The sequence below is a fragment of the Oryzias latipes genome, chromosome 17 (genome assembly GCF_002234675.1).
Source record: "Oryzias latipes chromosome 17, ASM223467v1".
Lineage (NCBI taxonomy): Eukaryota > Metazoa > Chordata > Actinopteri > Beloniformes > Adrianichthyidae > Oryzias > Oryzias latipes.
The window spans coordinates 27537949-27553666 of record NC_019875.2 but is presented as its reverse complement, the minus strand read 5'-3'; the positions used below and the strand labels follow the sequence as shown (position 1 = coordinate 27553666).

The 15718-nt window shown below is 42.5% G+C and overlaps 1 protein-coding gene across 2 annotated transcripts in view; it reads right to left on the bottom strand.

The window, feature by feature from the left end:
- Positions 1-15718, bottom strand: part of agap3 (ArfGAP with GTPase domain, ankyrin repeat and PH domain 3) — a 145622-nt gene that overhangs the window by 75585 nt on the left and 54319 nt on the right. The window contains exons 1-2 of one of the 2 annotated variants that reach the window (XM_011487000.3): positions 10340-14403; positions 3136-3194 (exon numbers count right to left, since the gene is read on the bottom strand). In XM_011487000.3, the coding sequence (XP_011485302.1) occupies positions 3136-3194; positions 10340-11873 (1593 nt within the window). In that variant the 5' untranslated portion in view covers positions 11874-14403. Of the gene's footprint in view, positions 1-3135; positions 3195-10339; positions 14404-15718 lie in introns of those variants that run through there. The other variant, XM_023965328.1, reaches the window with a different exon arrangement.

Here is a 15718-nt window from a genome sequence, read left to right as displayed (position 1 = left end):
TCATGCAACAGGTTGTAGTGAACACTTAAGCAACATGTAGGGGTGAAGCAGGTGAGACGAAGAGGCGTAGTAAGGATTTTTGGATTTCCTTTAACCACTCCAAAAGTGCTATTCAAGTGATAAGTGTGCACAGCCTGGTTGTTAGAATTATGGAAATGTGACAATCTAATTGGAGTTTTTGTGGAGATCCTACAGGCGTCACACGGCACTTATCACGCACACACACTCGTGCGTCCAGCACTTGGTCGCAATCCTTAAAGGGCCAGTACTCACAGTGTACTGACGACTAGAGTGCAGCGTTAGGGCACCGTAGGACAGCATCATCCAGGCGTCGTAAGTGTGTGTAACTTACCAAACCCTAACCAATATCTCACACTATATGTACCACATGCACGACAATGGTGCGTTCCATTTTCACGACATCCTTTGAGGTGGCTGCACCAGCCTCAAGGGAACTGCAAGACACACCTGCTCTCCCCGTCAGATCCAGCCACAACGGTCTACCTGTTTAGGACCCTCCCCGGACAACCCAAAACCCCGCAGCACCCGTACAGGTCAACCCCCCACATAAATACACGTCCGCCACCTACAGTTGAAAGAAGCTTGGTGTGCACGTCGAAGTGGTGCAAATCTTGTTCCACGCTTTTTCTTTCCCAGCTGTCTTCCGACATATGAAAGACTTGGTGGCAAATAATTCCGGCCGTGCACAAAGTGCAGTGATTATTTTCTCCATGATAAACTTGCAAACAGTTGGAACAGGGATCCCCAAATCCAGGCCTCAGGGGCTGGTGTTTTCCAGAAACCCTGCCTTATTTCCTGCTGATTACCTGGATCAGGTGTGTTTGGCCAATAAGGAGCTTCAATGGCCTGTTGGTTGGAAAACATTTAAGACACTGGCCCTCCTGGCCTGGATTTGGGGACCAAATCCAAGCTCAACTGGTTTAACTTTTACCGAGTGTTCAAGGGATGTAAACCCCGAAGACGGTCGTAGAAAGTTGTATAGCAACGCGTGAACGCGGAAGCCTGAAACATGCGTTTACATACAATTTTCCCAGGAAGAGGCCGTCGCAACGCGCGTTGTTTGAGGGCGGTGTGAACGTAGCTTTAGGCACAACAAGGAGCTGTTTTCTTACAGCCTTTTTCTCTGTGTGGATGTTGCTGTGACAGTTGCATTTGTTATTCATCCATTCGGCTCCTCATCCCTCTGAACTGTTCCGACAAATTATCTATTTACGTTTAGACAAAACCTGAACTTCATATGATGATCAGAACACGCTGCTCATCTTCCCTCATTTGATTGCAGCTGAGACTTTTTATAATGACGACTATTCCTCACTCTGTGTACCGAGATAGAGAGACCTCCTTCTTCTTTAACAAAAAAAAATAATAAACAGCCGCACCATTATATTTGAACTCATTTGCTTCAGTGGCAGCTGGGGACACCTCATCATCCTCATTCAGTCTTACCTGAGCCGGCACACAATAACTCTCATTTTTCTGTGTTAATACTTCGTGCAGCCACAGCTCATCTCTACCTAAACTAACAGTGAGGATCTTTTTATTTTTTATTTTTGGTGCAGCGATGTCTCTCAAACTCTGGGTGAACTCAGATATACTCCTATTAGTTGCTCGTACTGCAGCTCTCATGTTTCATCTTATTCTGCAGCGGCAATGGCTCGCTTGGTTTCCTTTCAACCTCCATTCCTTTCTGTGTACCTCTGTTTTACACAGAAGAACAAAGCTGCCTGAATGACTCTTAAACACAAAGTCACACTGGATGCCGAAGGGTTTGCGTCCTCTGATGGTCCACTTCTGTTAGAAAGTCTGAAAGCTCACCTAAGATTTGGTCCAAACCAAACTGTGGCACGGTGTGCTGCAGGGTAAATGCAGACTTTTCAGCTGACAGAAGCAGAAGTTAACCAGAGCAAGAAAGTGATGCAAGCTTTTTGCATTTCAGGTAAATGTGGGGAGAGAACAGTCAACAGAATCCAAAGTGTAAATTGGGAAAAAAGTAGAAAAAACATAACTGTGGGTAAAATACAGACGAGTGAAGAGTTGAAGGTGCTAATCAGTCAGGGGAGGAATCGGTTTCCACTCTTGTTTTATATCAGTCAAACCTACAATAGATATACACATAGTGCTGAAAGTCTTAAAGACCCACTACGATTATCTTTTGATCTTTGATCTTTTGGGGCATTTTAGAAAAATGCCACAAGAACATGGTAAAAACAACAAAAACACATTTTCATCATTGAGGGTCTCTAAATGGTTGTTTTCCAGACTGGCTATTATACTGAGGAACCTGGAAAAATAGACCCCCGCCCACCCCCCACCCCCACAAAAAAAGCAGCTACATAATTAAATTCCTGTTTTTTTTGTTTAGTTTTTTTGTTGGTAGAGGCTCAAACTGGAGCACAAAAATTTGTTTTCAGGTTTATTAAAATACATTTATAAGAAAAAAAATCTGCTCTTTTATACTTGTATAAAAACTCATTTTAGTCGTGACGTCTTTGAAATTTTTCTATACACAGAGAAGTGCATTCTTTCACCTAATTCTCTTTCACACAACCCCATGGGAGGAAACTTTTAATTAACAACTGGATCTTTAAAGCAAACAGGTGTGTTTGAAGTCTTATACTGCCAGTTTTTTTTTGAGCCCACCCCTCATCTACTTTGTTTCATTGAAGATTCTTGTGTTGAAAAGACTGCAATCAAGTTACCTTACAGGGAAAACATCACATCCACCAGCACAAAGAGAAATAGAAGCTCTTGGAGGCTGCGAGTTTTTCTGTGTGAAAACATCAGGATGCTCGTTGTGCATTTGGCTGTGGTTGTGCGCGTTTGTGTGCTTTCTTGGCGGGTGGGAACAGACTCAGAATGTGTCACCAGTCTAGCCCAAAACTGTCACTCATCTTGCGTCCCGCTGTAAGCCACCCTGCATCTTCGCGCCAGCAATTCTCATGTAAAAGTAAGTAAATAAATAAAAAAAGAAGAAGAATTCACCGCTCTGTGCCAGAAAAAAGTCCGGCCTATTTCCCAAATATTCCTCTTCATGTGAAACGACAGATCAGCTTTGCTTTTGAACTGACATGAATCCATGAATGAATGAAACAGTGACATGAAAATGTTACTCACCACTTTAAGTTCTGGAACTGATCGACTCAACGTCCACTCCTGACTGTTGACGAAAGAGTCTGATAACAAACGGAGAAAAATGTTTTAGAAACCTTTTAAAAAAAGAAAATGCATCCGCAGGCGAACCAGCTTAAGTTATTTATGACATTTTGTCAACCCAGCAGAAATATTCACTTAGATGGGTGAAATATTCTTTTCACCAACATTTTGTTTTCTTTTGTGTAGTTTTTTTTGTCAAGTATGAGATAAGAATAGCACAAGATTATACTATAAGGTTTTACCTGACAAGGTAAAAAATGCCTTTTTACTTTATGTCACGTTCAAGGTTTCAAGAACATTAAGACATTCTTTTACCTTATCCAGGATTACTTCACACAAACTTTGGAAAAAAAGAAGAAAAAAACTGAAAATCAAGTGATTAAGCCAAATATAGACTCACTTCCACCTCCTGATAAGACGAGATAAAATGAGGTAAAAATCACACCATGAAAGGTAAATACATGTAAAGCATTTAGTTACCTCCCGGTTGCAAAGAAAAAGGAAAACTTGGCCAATATTAAAATAAAAAATCTACCAAAGGTAATCAAGTCCAGTTGATGACTTTTTTATGGAATCAGACCCAGAATGCAGAAAGTGCTAAAAAATGTCAACTTTGTTCAAAAGGAAATACTTTAAATGGCCTATATCATCCAAAAATAACTTCTTTTTTTCTTTTAAGTGCATAATAATGTTAGTTTTTCACAACAAAAAAGTGGTATTTTCATTCATCCATTCATGCATTTCTGAGTTTTCTTCCTAAACCCTGCTCTCTGAGCACCAGCCCATCCCAAACCATGAAAACAAGGGGGTTCTCACATTGTGACATCACAAAGTGGGGAACAGCCCCTTCCAGGAAGATTCTGCGCTGCCAGCTCCGCCCCCAGGCTAACACACACACACACTTTCACAGCTGAGCTAGCAGTGATTGACAAAACCCTTTTCATTTATATGCACAATATGCACATCCAGCAAAAGGTTGTATGTTCTTTTCATGGGTAAAACGCAGACAGGCTGCTGGGGCCGGCTCTAAGTTAATGGGCGGCACCCATAAGGAGCGAAATAAATGAAAGAAATGTGTAAAAGGGGACTTATTTTTTTCTTAAGCTGTTTGCAATACAAACTTTCTATACATAATTAAAGTTGGTTGTTGTACTAAATGACTTTGCCCCATATGGCAAATATATCAATCTCTGAGTTAAGCTAAATTTGATTTTTAAAGTGGAAATACTTAAAAAGGTGGAGCAAAAGGCAGAGATAAAAAAATTACTAAAATAATTCTAAGAGTTTCCAGATTTTTTATTTATAAACTCTTTTATGTATTTGAATCTGTAGAAGAAGGGAATTCTGAGTAATGCCTGCCGAAAAAGGAAATAAAAAGAACAAACAGTTTATTGTAAAATTAATCAATGAATAAAGTCAAAGGTGTATAAATGTCGATGAAGCCCCAAAACAAAAACAAAAGACAAAAAAAAAATCTGTCTCAATACCCTAAATTGAAAACATTAAAATCTATAAACAGGATGCATCTAATCTCTCTTATTTAAGCAGCAATTATCGAGCTAGATTCAGCCTGTTTGGACTATTTTGAGACTTTTCCTGACTCGCAACATTTGTAAACGCAGTGGTGGGAAAGAGCTCAAGGAGAAACGGTGCAAACCCCCAATTTTAAAATCACAAATAACAAACGCTGAAGCGGAGCCAGTTTCCCACACAATGGAACTGAACAACAATTACAACAAAGCCCATCTGCCTGTTAGGGGGTCTGTCAACCTCCTTATAATAACTCCCAAAGAGGTCACCCTCTCTCTAAAGCCAGCTGACGATTGATTTTCACCTGCTGACCCCATCGACATGTCATAAACAGAAGTTCAAGCTCTGTCATTACAGTAGGCCCGTTTATTGCAACAGTACTGGTATCCGTCTGAGCCCGAGGCGAAGGGAACATGAGGGGAGCAACAGAATAAACAATAACGTAACCACTGATGTTACAATGCTCCCCTGTTTTCCTTTAGAAATCTATAATAAGAGCTCCAATGACTCATGCCCGAGGAAGCCCGAGGCTCCTTACCTACAACAATTATCCCCAACTAAAGTGTTGACTTATTTCTTCAGTATCTCACTTGCTGCAGGAGTTTGGAGGGGTTTCCAGCACAAAAGTTTTTTTTGTTTTTTTTACCATCATTGTGTGAGGCAGACAGTCTTTACAGCACTTGTCAAGCCCTCCCGCTATGGGTCTGACATGTCATGACACAACTGAAGGCATCATAAGTGCACGTTCTCCAGGTCCCATCTTCCTGAGATCAACCGGGATAAAGCTCTACCTGCCTTTTGGTTCACCTCACATGCTGTCGGCACATTGTATACTTCCTAACCGCTGTTTTGTTGAGTAATAAAGGGAAAGACTCACACAAGCGCTAATCTTCACAGTGCTCAGGTTGCTTTCTCAGAGAGCTGTTTGGTTCTGGATGGAAGCAAACATTTAAATGCCTCAAAAGTCAGAGGAAAAGGTGAATTAGTTGTCGTTATGTTGTCTTCTTAGTCAGAGGTCATTTTCCGGAAATACCACCCTCCAAACATCCTGGTGTAACAGTGTGACAGTCAGGAACTGGTGGTGTAGGATCCATAATTGTAGGAGACCAGAATTGGCGACAGAAACTTAAAGAAAGACGAAACCCATGGAGCAACAATAGCACAACAGAACAGAGCAGATGACCTGACAAGGAAGAACCGAAAGGGTAATTAATTGAAATTAAGGCGGCTTTGGATAATGACAAACCTGACACTGGGGTGACTGAGGGACAATTTAAAACAGAACATGGCCAAAAACCAAAATATAACTGACAAAAACCAAACCAAAGTTCACAATCCTCACAGCGACGTTTCAAGTTTCTCCCAATTTGAAAACAAAGCAAAACAACATGAACATTTTGAGCATTCTCCGCCCATTTCAACAGAATCCACGGGACTATCCCTGCGGGAAACCACCAGAAGTGTTGTGACACCAGACTAGTTTTGCATTTTCATTTTCATTCCGTTAAAGACTCACTCTGATTAAAATTTCTGATGATGGAGGACAAATCTATGGAAACGTAAGCTTAAAGTTGCTAAAAGTATTTCTGTATTCAAATTGTTGTCAGGAGATGACAAATAAAATCCCATTTGAAAAAGTTGGTAGAAGTGACGTAGCTGCTACGATCAATGGGGCACCAGCTTCCTGCTCCGCTCCATTCCGATGCTTCCACTCGCAGATAAAATAGATCCATGAACGTCTTGGTTTTCCTCGTCTAAGCTGGAATTTGGCACAGAACTATACAGCTGGAAAGCTCCGATATCACTCACCATTTTTGTTGCACCGGTAATTTTATGTTGGGGCTGTAAGCTAGCAGGAGAGCGTGTAAACAGATGTATGATGGGAAATGGGGGCGGACTTAACAGGACCACCCACAACAACCAGAGGTAAATTTCAAACATCTACCACTCTGCAGAATCTACAGTACAGACCAAAAGTTTGGACACACCTTCCCATTCAAATGAATGGGAAGGTGTGTCCAAACTGTTGGTCTGCACTGTATGTCTTAGAAAATGGTTTTGATTTTGGTTAAACACGGCATATTCATAATTAAAAGACCACTGGGAACGCTCTGAAAATAGATCAAAAGATGATTGGAGTGGGTCTTTAACTACAATAACCTCATTTAGGCTTTGAAAACATTAAAAAAACTGTATTCCGTGCCTTGAAAATTACTCATTTTCATTCTAAAGGTCAATAATCAGGGCACAAACAGCTAATTGTTTGTCCTTTAGAGCACATAAGGAACGGGAACTCGCTGAACAGGTCACCAAAGGTCAAACCAAACAACACCCGTACAGTCTTCAAAACTCTTACAATTCATTTCTTCAAAAACTAGTCTGAAACATACACAAAAGTCAAACTTTCATCCTTCAACTGGAGTCTGGAAATAAAAGAAAGCACTCTAAATAGATCCACATTCTTAGCGTTGCAGCATTCTTTAAATATGTTCCTTGCCACATTAAAACATCCCAAAATGTCCATGAACACAGAGAAGGAGCGTCTGCCATGCCAGCCGAAGACACCAGTGTCTCTGTCTGAGTGAGTGGATCATTGTGGCTCCAGATTGTTTGTCAGGTTTTTCACTTCACTGCTCATGTCTGCTCAGATGAAATGACCACTCAGTCTGAGAACAAAGAGGCACAGCTGCCATGAAACTTATTCAATTTCATAAAAAGAGAGAAAAAAAAGCAGCCCAAGCAGAAAAATGGAGCAGAAGCTCGTTCCTCGTGCACGCGCACATTCTGGTATGCATGCGTTCATGCGCTGAGACTGAAGTGGTTTGTAGAAGGAGAGGGCTAAACATACACTCCAACTTTCCAACCATGCTCTTTCACGGTCAGAAATTAAAGAGTGAGATTTCGGCGAGCTAAACGTTTCGGAGATTTGCAGACCTCAACCAACATTCCCTCGCAGCCTGTGTTTTTCTTCTTCTTCTTCAGTTTGTTTCAACAAAGTGGTTCCGCAGCGTCGTCCTGCTCTCCAAAAAGCACCTATGCACACAATAACCCAGAAACAGCTTTCATCTTTGATCTGCTGAGCTCCAGTCCCCCACCCACACCCACCCAAAACCTGAGGGGGTAGGTGACTGACAGAATCAGCAGAAAAGCAGGTATAAATCTTTATTCCTAAATGCAATCTGGATGTTTTGCCCTACTTAAAGCTCTTTGTAGTCGGCAGACACGCACTGATCACTAAGGTCTGCAAGCAAAGTGGGAATTCTACTTAAAGACAAACTCCAAAGAAAATAGAGTTTTTGATCTTCTTAACAAGTTTTCTGATTATAGAGAACACATGTAAGGAAACTTTAACTCAAAATTGCATTTCTGAGTATTTCTTTATTAAAATCGTGAATCAAGAGAAGACAAAAAAATTCTGTGCGGAGGAGATGCTTTTTTTGTGACTTGCTGGGCGGGCCAAAAGCTCCCTGCTTTGTTCCGTTCCGATGCATCCACTTGCAGACGACTAGATACATGTACGTCTTTGTTTTCCTTGTCTTAGCTGGAATACGGATCAAAACTATATGGCTGGATAACTTCAACATTAATCGCCACTTTTGTTGAACTAATAATATTAGGTTGTGGGTGTGAGGGGCTGTAAGTTAGCAGGAGAAACACAAAGCTCAGTTGTGGGTAATGGGAAGGGGAGACGGGGTTGCTCCATGCCAATGATCCCTGCCATAATTTAAAAAGCAAATTTCTAATGAACTCCCGCCGCTCTGCAGAAACTATGTCCTAGAAAAACGCATAGTCATTATTAAAAGACCACTGGGAACGCTTGGAGGAAAAAAAAATTACATGTAAAAAAACAGATAAATATTTATCAGTTACATAAAAACCCAGAAAGACTGACAAACAGCAGTATTCCATAAAGAACTAAAGTTGAAATGAATGCATTTCGACAAGCTGAACTTCCTACTATAAAGTTTAAATAACTTATTGAGTTTATAAAGTTCTGCAGTCACAGCAAAAGGCCCTCATTGGTACAAACATAACCGTGTTCGTGCAGAACTAGACTTCCAACTCAATACGGCAACATAACGCTAACCCAGGAAGCACTGTTGGCAGAGATTTACAGGGAGCGATATCAAATCAGGCAGAGCAAAAAAATAAATAAACAGCTAAAGGGATTTCCATCCCTGTGCATAACTTTTCTGTCAGATTTGAGATAAGAGAGTGTGGATCGCATACAAACTCACAGGGACTTCTCTAGAAAAATTCAAAGAGTAAAAGCAAGTTAATGCCAGTCTGAGTGACTGTGCTTCAGTTTTATCTCCAGCCCTGTTCGCTACAATCTCAGCCGCGCTAGATATGTGCGTTTATGACCCCATTACACGCGTCATGAGCAGCCAGTGCACCTCAATCCAAAGGAGCGCCACGGAGCGCCACAGAGCCCAGATGTGAGGGCACGGTTCAGTGATCACTCCCCAGTCTGCAGGCACCACGGAGGCTTTGTTCCTCCGCAGGTGGGGGTGGGGACACCTCCAACTTCTCACCCAGTTCAACTCCTACAACACTAACACAATATGACTGTGTGTGTGTGTGTGTGTGTGTGTGTGTGCACGCGCTTGGCTTCAGCTTTAGGGATTCAAATTGAGAAGGAGCGTTCAGGCAGGTAGCAACAAGCAGCGAGTCCTCCCCAGAGCGCAGAACACCCAACCTCACGTAGGTTGATGGGCACACCCACATTCCTGCTGACTGACTGACTGACTGTGCAAGGGAATAAATGGACAAATGCGGCTTGACGCCACAAAAGAACAGGTTTCCGTGGTAACTTGTCATTGCAGAACACAAATAAAAAGAGATGCAAAAGCAGAGCAGTTTAAAAGATTTATGCTACAACTGCTACAAATACAGGTGCGCACGTGTCACCTGATGTGCGACGGGTCACCGATGTGATGTTGCCAGGTAAGACTTTCTTGGTCTCTAAAGAGCCTGGACCTGGATGCACAAAAAGTTACAAATATTTGCCTCTCCTCACCAGCTCTTCTAGGCAACTGGACGAACACCGCACTGTCAGAGTTAACCTTTAAACACGATTGCACAATGCATTTGCCCCATCATTATAGAATGTAAGCCCTCTTGATACGCTGTATAGCTCAGCAAGACTGACAAATGCATCCTCGCCACGGCGACAGACCGCTTTAATGCCACTTCCTTAAGTGGCATTTCTTCTAGCAATAGGTATGAAGACTCTGAACAGCGTTCTCCGCCACCCAGCTGCTTACAGTACAACAAACCAGTATAATGCGCTCCAACCAGTCACCGCTGATTTAATTTTACTGCTCTAACCTACTCGTTTAGCAAACAACGAAAACCAAAACAAATGCATACAAGAGGTCAAACCATGCAAAACACAGGGGGCCTACGATACCCAAAATAGAATTCCAGAGGGACTTTCTGGAACCAGCAGCTATTGAACGCCTGCCAACTCACAATTCTCCACATGTTTCTCATTTGCCTGTCTTCCTTTGGAGAGAGAGAGAAAACAGAAAAAGACACCTCTGTGCTTTTTCTCTGACCTGCCTGTTTTTGTGTCAGGAATGGGGGGCTGTAAACATGGAGCTGTGCTCAGACGAGATCTCACAGATCTTACCTTGACCTTTGTGGGAGTCATTGTCTGCCAGAGTCTCAACAGTGATGGGCGGTGACTCATTCGTCTCAGGCTGGGAATACTGGCCCCTGTCCTGCTTCAGCTGGGATTCACATTTGCAAGGCTGCTCTTTCCTCCGAAAACGGTTGACTAGCAGCTGCAATAGGCTCGGCTCTTTCTGACATTGTCTGGAGGACAGTTTGGATGGACATAGCGGTACTTCCATCACCTCAGCTTTCCCCTTTCTCTGGTACTGAATGTACTGCAGCTCATCTTTTAGTTCTTCTCTGGAAGCTGGGAGCGCTCTCCCTGTGAGGTAGGAGAAAGGCCGTGAAGAGGCCTCTTCGGCACAACTTTTTGCTTGACGGTGCTCCCCATCAGACCCCACATTACTTTTGTCATGGGTTCGAGTCTTCCTCATCCGTAGGCTGAAGCTCCGTCTCAAAGTAGACAGGGTGCTTCTGGGGGGATCAGGTTTGGGAGTTTTCAGGGCAGAGTCGGCACCTTTGTCCGTCTCCTTGTCCTTGTTCCGGTCATCAGAGCTATGCCCAAAAAACCTCCAACGAAAGGCTCCTTTGAGGAATCCGCCTCCATCACCACCTGTGTGACTTAGCATCCTCTGGCTGTCCAGCTCATCATCAGAGCTCTTCTTTCTAACCTCCAGAACGGTCATGCTTAAGGGCCTGGGTTTCCAGGTTCTCTGGCGGGCCAGGAGGGATACTTTTGCAGGATCTAATGACTGCAGAGCGAGGATAGGATTGAGGCCATCCACAGCCATCAACTCAGCCTTCCTGCTCCTGCCCTGGTGGTTGTTGTCACAGATGCCCGGCCTTTTCAAGCCTTCTTGAGGTGGCGCTTCGGATGGAGCAGGTTTTGTGCCCGTCAGCATACAGACACTCCTGGGCCTCCGCGGCCGTCCCTCTGGTTCAGGTGTAGAATCTCTTTGCTGCTCAGCAGGGCCTCCATACATGCTCTTCGCTCTCCTCCCAAGCGTGGCTTCATCCTGATGCGTACTCTGCGACCTGAGGTCCGTAAGTCCGGCGTGACCGGTGAGGACGAGCCTCCTGGCGAGGATAATGACAGAGCGTGGCTCTGAACTCTGAATGAGTCTTTCGTGGGCTTTAGCATGAGCTGTTACCTCTGCCACATCTGTGTTATGTTGTGCAGAGTTTCCTGAATTCTTGGAGGGTTGGTTCACAAACCTGTCCGTCTTCATTTTTAACTCCTCCTCAGGCCTCTCCACAACTGCCTCTTCTCTGTGCCTCTCTGCCCCACTCAGGGCAGGCCACCTCCTGAGCTCCTGTCGTGCCCTGCCCAGCCTGGGGCTATTCTCCATTGGCACCAAATTCATGACCTCCTTTTTAGGCTGGCAGTTTTCCACAAGGTTCCAACTGACGTGACCCATTTTTGGCTCTGACAGAGCGGCATCTCTCTGAGTTTGCTTCAGAAGGCCAGAGGTGTGATGAACTGTGTTTCCCTGCTGACCCCTTGCACACTTTGGGGTCACGACCTCTGTCCCCCTGCTGAGGAATAGCATAACAGCCCACTAAAACGATTTATTTTTTACATTTCCTTACATGACTCAAGAAAACAAGCAAAGGACCCAGGCCACTAGTCTGTTGAGGAGATGAGAGTCGATGATGAAGTCCTTCATGTGAAGCCTAAATTCCTATGCCAGCCATAATCCTTCACCTCTGACACAGAGAAAAAAAAACTTCAAACAAGTCAGCGCAAAGCCTCGCTGCCACCTGCATCCTCTGGCTCCTTTACTCACACAGGCATTCCCATTATGGCTCCTTTGTCCCCACACTTTTCTACCCATCTTTGGTGAAGAGCGTCCCAAAAGAAAAGCTGGTTATCCCATTGCTTGTTTTGCCACAAGGTCACAGGCGAAAGAAAAACAAAAAAGAACGATCCTTCTTCTTTGGCAAGTTGAGATTTGTGAGCAATCTTTGCTGTTGGCGGTGCAGACAAGCCTCCTAATCTCTGAGCTTTTGCCATCCAGAGCATGAGGGAGTGTGTCTCTGTTTAAACTTTCAGCTGCCTTCCAACTCCAGGGACACACGGAAAACAAGGAGTGGATCCCGTGGGCATAAAACACGCCCTTCAGCTGACTTCAGCTCGGATAGAAACCCCCAGAGAGACGGAAGAGGACCCAAAAATATGGGGGAAGGCTGAGCTGATTACACGCCGCTGTAATCAGAGTACAACAAACAGCCAATGAATAGAGACTTTATGTTCCTCTGAACAAAGAAACAAGATAAAAACGTGACGTTTTTCAAAGTTTACTGGAATATGGGGCGCATAGATTTGAAAGAAAACATGATAGCTTTGTTGACTTGTCACCACCCATGCGTGGTCCTTCTAAAGGTCCAGCTCAGTGGCACCTTTTGAACTGCAACATACTGCACAGCGATAATAAATAACAGCAAAAGCTTTTGTACAGCAAAGCCACATGTTTCCTACTGAAAAGCTTTGAGAACATTTAACCTGTATTGGTAACATGGACTCACCACACACTGTGTTCCTCCCACAGCAGCCCACACTCAGTGAGGAAAGCTTAAACTTCGGTCCAGAATAGGATGACACCTATTTATGGCACGGAAATTGTATTTTTCATTGAAAGGTTGCAGTTATTCTGCAGTGAAACCTATATTTAACATAAAGCGAAAATGCATGACTGCATTCTAAGGTCATCAGTTTTGTTTAGTTTTTTATGAAGTTTGATTCCTATTGACTGACATAAAAAAACAGTTAGACATAAAATAAACCAGAAATTCTTCTCACTTTCAGCTGTATGTTTAGATTTAACCTGCATGACAATAAAAAAAAGCATGACAATGCAGCAATTTCTGTTAGGACGGAAATACTGCCCCTTTGTGGTCATTAACAGAACTGTAGTACAGGACAATGGGAATGCTTTTTGAAATATAGATCATTTTAAAGATGAAAATCATCAAATTCTGAAAATGTTTATATATTTTCCAACAATCAGAACCTCCTATAGGTTTGGCACAATGGGACATCCAGAATTGGGATGCAGATCTAAACCTTAAAATTTTGGCTCAGAAGAAACAAACTTATACCTGCAGATAATTTCTACCACTGGTTAAAACTCTTTACGACGATGATCAATCCCCCCACGTTTTGATTTTACATCCAAAAGATCTCTGGACATAGGTAGCGTGTATAAGATCTTTGTGTTGTTAAAATCCCATCAGTTCTGGATTGAAATTTGTTCTCTGCATTTGCCCCATCCCCTGGGGGAGCGGTGAGCTGCAGACAGGAAGGATTTAGTGGTTGAACCCCCCCAATCCAAACCTCCTTAATGCCGATTTCCAGTCATTCTTCAGTAGGACTCGGCCTGGATTTGATCTTCTGTCCTTCCAGTCCTGGAGCAGACACTCTACCACAACGCCACTAAACTAGTCTGATCATGGCCATGTCATTGGTATTTATTCTTGTTGTTCATTCTTAGTTTTAATGACTCAGGCACTTTTTATTTAGCTGGAAAAGAATTAATTATAATTGCTTGTTTTCAATGACTGAATGATGCACTTTTAATTTTTTTAAGTCATAAATTATTCCTCTGTAAATTCTTGTGAAAATTATTTTAAATAACCAAAAGGTGGCCTGACCAGTAAGCAGTTTTTAGTTTTGTTGCACCTGTGACGAGGAAAAATTTTGTTTCTTATCTTACTATCTCAGAAAGAATGTTAGGAATTCCAGGAACGGCTTTAGGCATTTGTAACGTCACATACAGGCAGAACATTTCGATGAAAGCAAAGCAGTGAACTGAGTTTTTAAAGACCTTCTGATTTATTTTCAAAGCATTCCCAGTGGTCTGTAAGTTAGGATTATGCCGTTTTTAGTCCAAATCAGTGCCGTTTTATTGGACATAGTTTCTGCAGAGCGGCAGGATCCAGGAGGGAGCTTGTACCCCACCCAGCACATATTCGATGCCACAAAAACAACATGTTTTCATCTGCTCCCTATTCTCATTGATTTGAAAGAAGAAATACCCAGGATTGCTTTTGATCTCAATTTTCTTAAAATATGTCCTAAAAATGCAACAAGAACATGTGAAAAACCCCATTTTTCTCGCAGTAGGTCTTTAAGCTACATTTTAAGAGATCACGGTTGTAATCCTTTACCTGACTGGAAGAAGCAAAGCTTTGAAATGAAGTGAGTCTCATCATAGAGTCTATTCTTCATGTCCCACTGAATGGAAGGATCCTCAGTCCGCCTGCAAATTCCAAAACACGATAACATCCCAGGAACCCCAAAGGGCTCTTCTGGATCACTGCTTTCTTTCCTCTCCAGCCGTTTATTCACTGTATTGAGAAGTTGAGGAAGTTGAACCTTCAGCATCTTAGTTCTTAGTTGTCCACAGAAAAAAAGGACATTTTGTTCTTCAAATCAGGGTGTTGTTGTGATGCCCGCAAAGGAAGCCTGGCCTGAAGCTGTGCTGAGGTCGTGTGTCGTTGTTCCCTTTTGAGTGATCTTCTCCTTGTTATCTGTAATCCAGGTGCTGGTATGCAAAAAGAAACACCTCTATGATTCCATTTAATCCATTTCCTGATGGTGATCCAGAGAAACAGCGCTGGCTAAATCCGAGGATTTCAGACAGCGCTTCTCCCGTGTTCCGTGCTCAAACGACTTCCGTTTTAAATTTGATTCTGGATGAAAAACTGGAGCGACTTTGCAGAAAAACTGGACTGACATGTTTAGAGATTCTTGCGTGTCTGTGAGTACACATTTACCAGACGATAATCTGAGTGTTGGCTCTTATCTCATCTGCATGCGTCACCGTGAAAACTGGAGTGTCTGACTGTTTTTTTTGGTTTTTTTTGGTCTTCCTGAAGGTAGACCAAAAAAAAGCTTGAGTGCTAGTCTGTGTATTTGTGAGTTTTCTTAAAAAAATCTGTTCAAACATTAACTTTTGTATGAAAATAAAGAAAGACACAGAAAACTATTTGCCATAAAATCTCTTCTTTTCCAGCATTTTTATAAAAATGAAACTATCAAATACATAATTACTCTTTGAAATTCCAAACAAGTGTTGGGTTCTTCAAAATAAAATACATTTTTATTTAAAATAAAATGCCTCGAATAGTAAACAGACTTTGTTAACATTTGAGTAAGTGTTTCTTCTTCTTTCTCATTTAAGAATATGTATCTTTGCATTCCACACTACCATAATTTTATCATAAAAAACAGTTCAAATGAACCATTTCGGGATTTGAAAATGCCTGCAGATGCATTCATGGTTCAGCATTGAGTCCAAACCCCACACAGCCTGTGCACAGATATTTGGAACTAACAAATTAATCCCAGGAGGCTTCATTTCTATTCCATTATTATTCCATTTTCTACCGACAG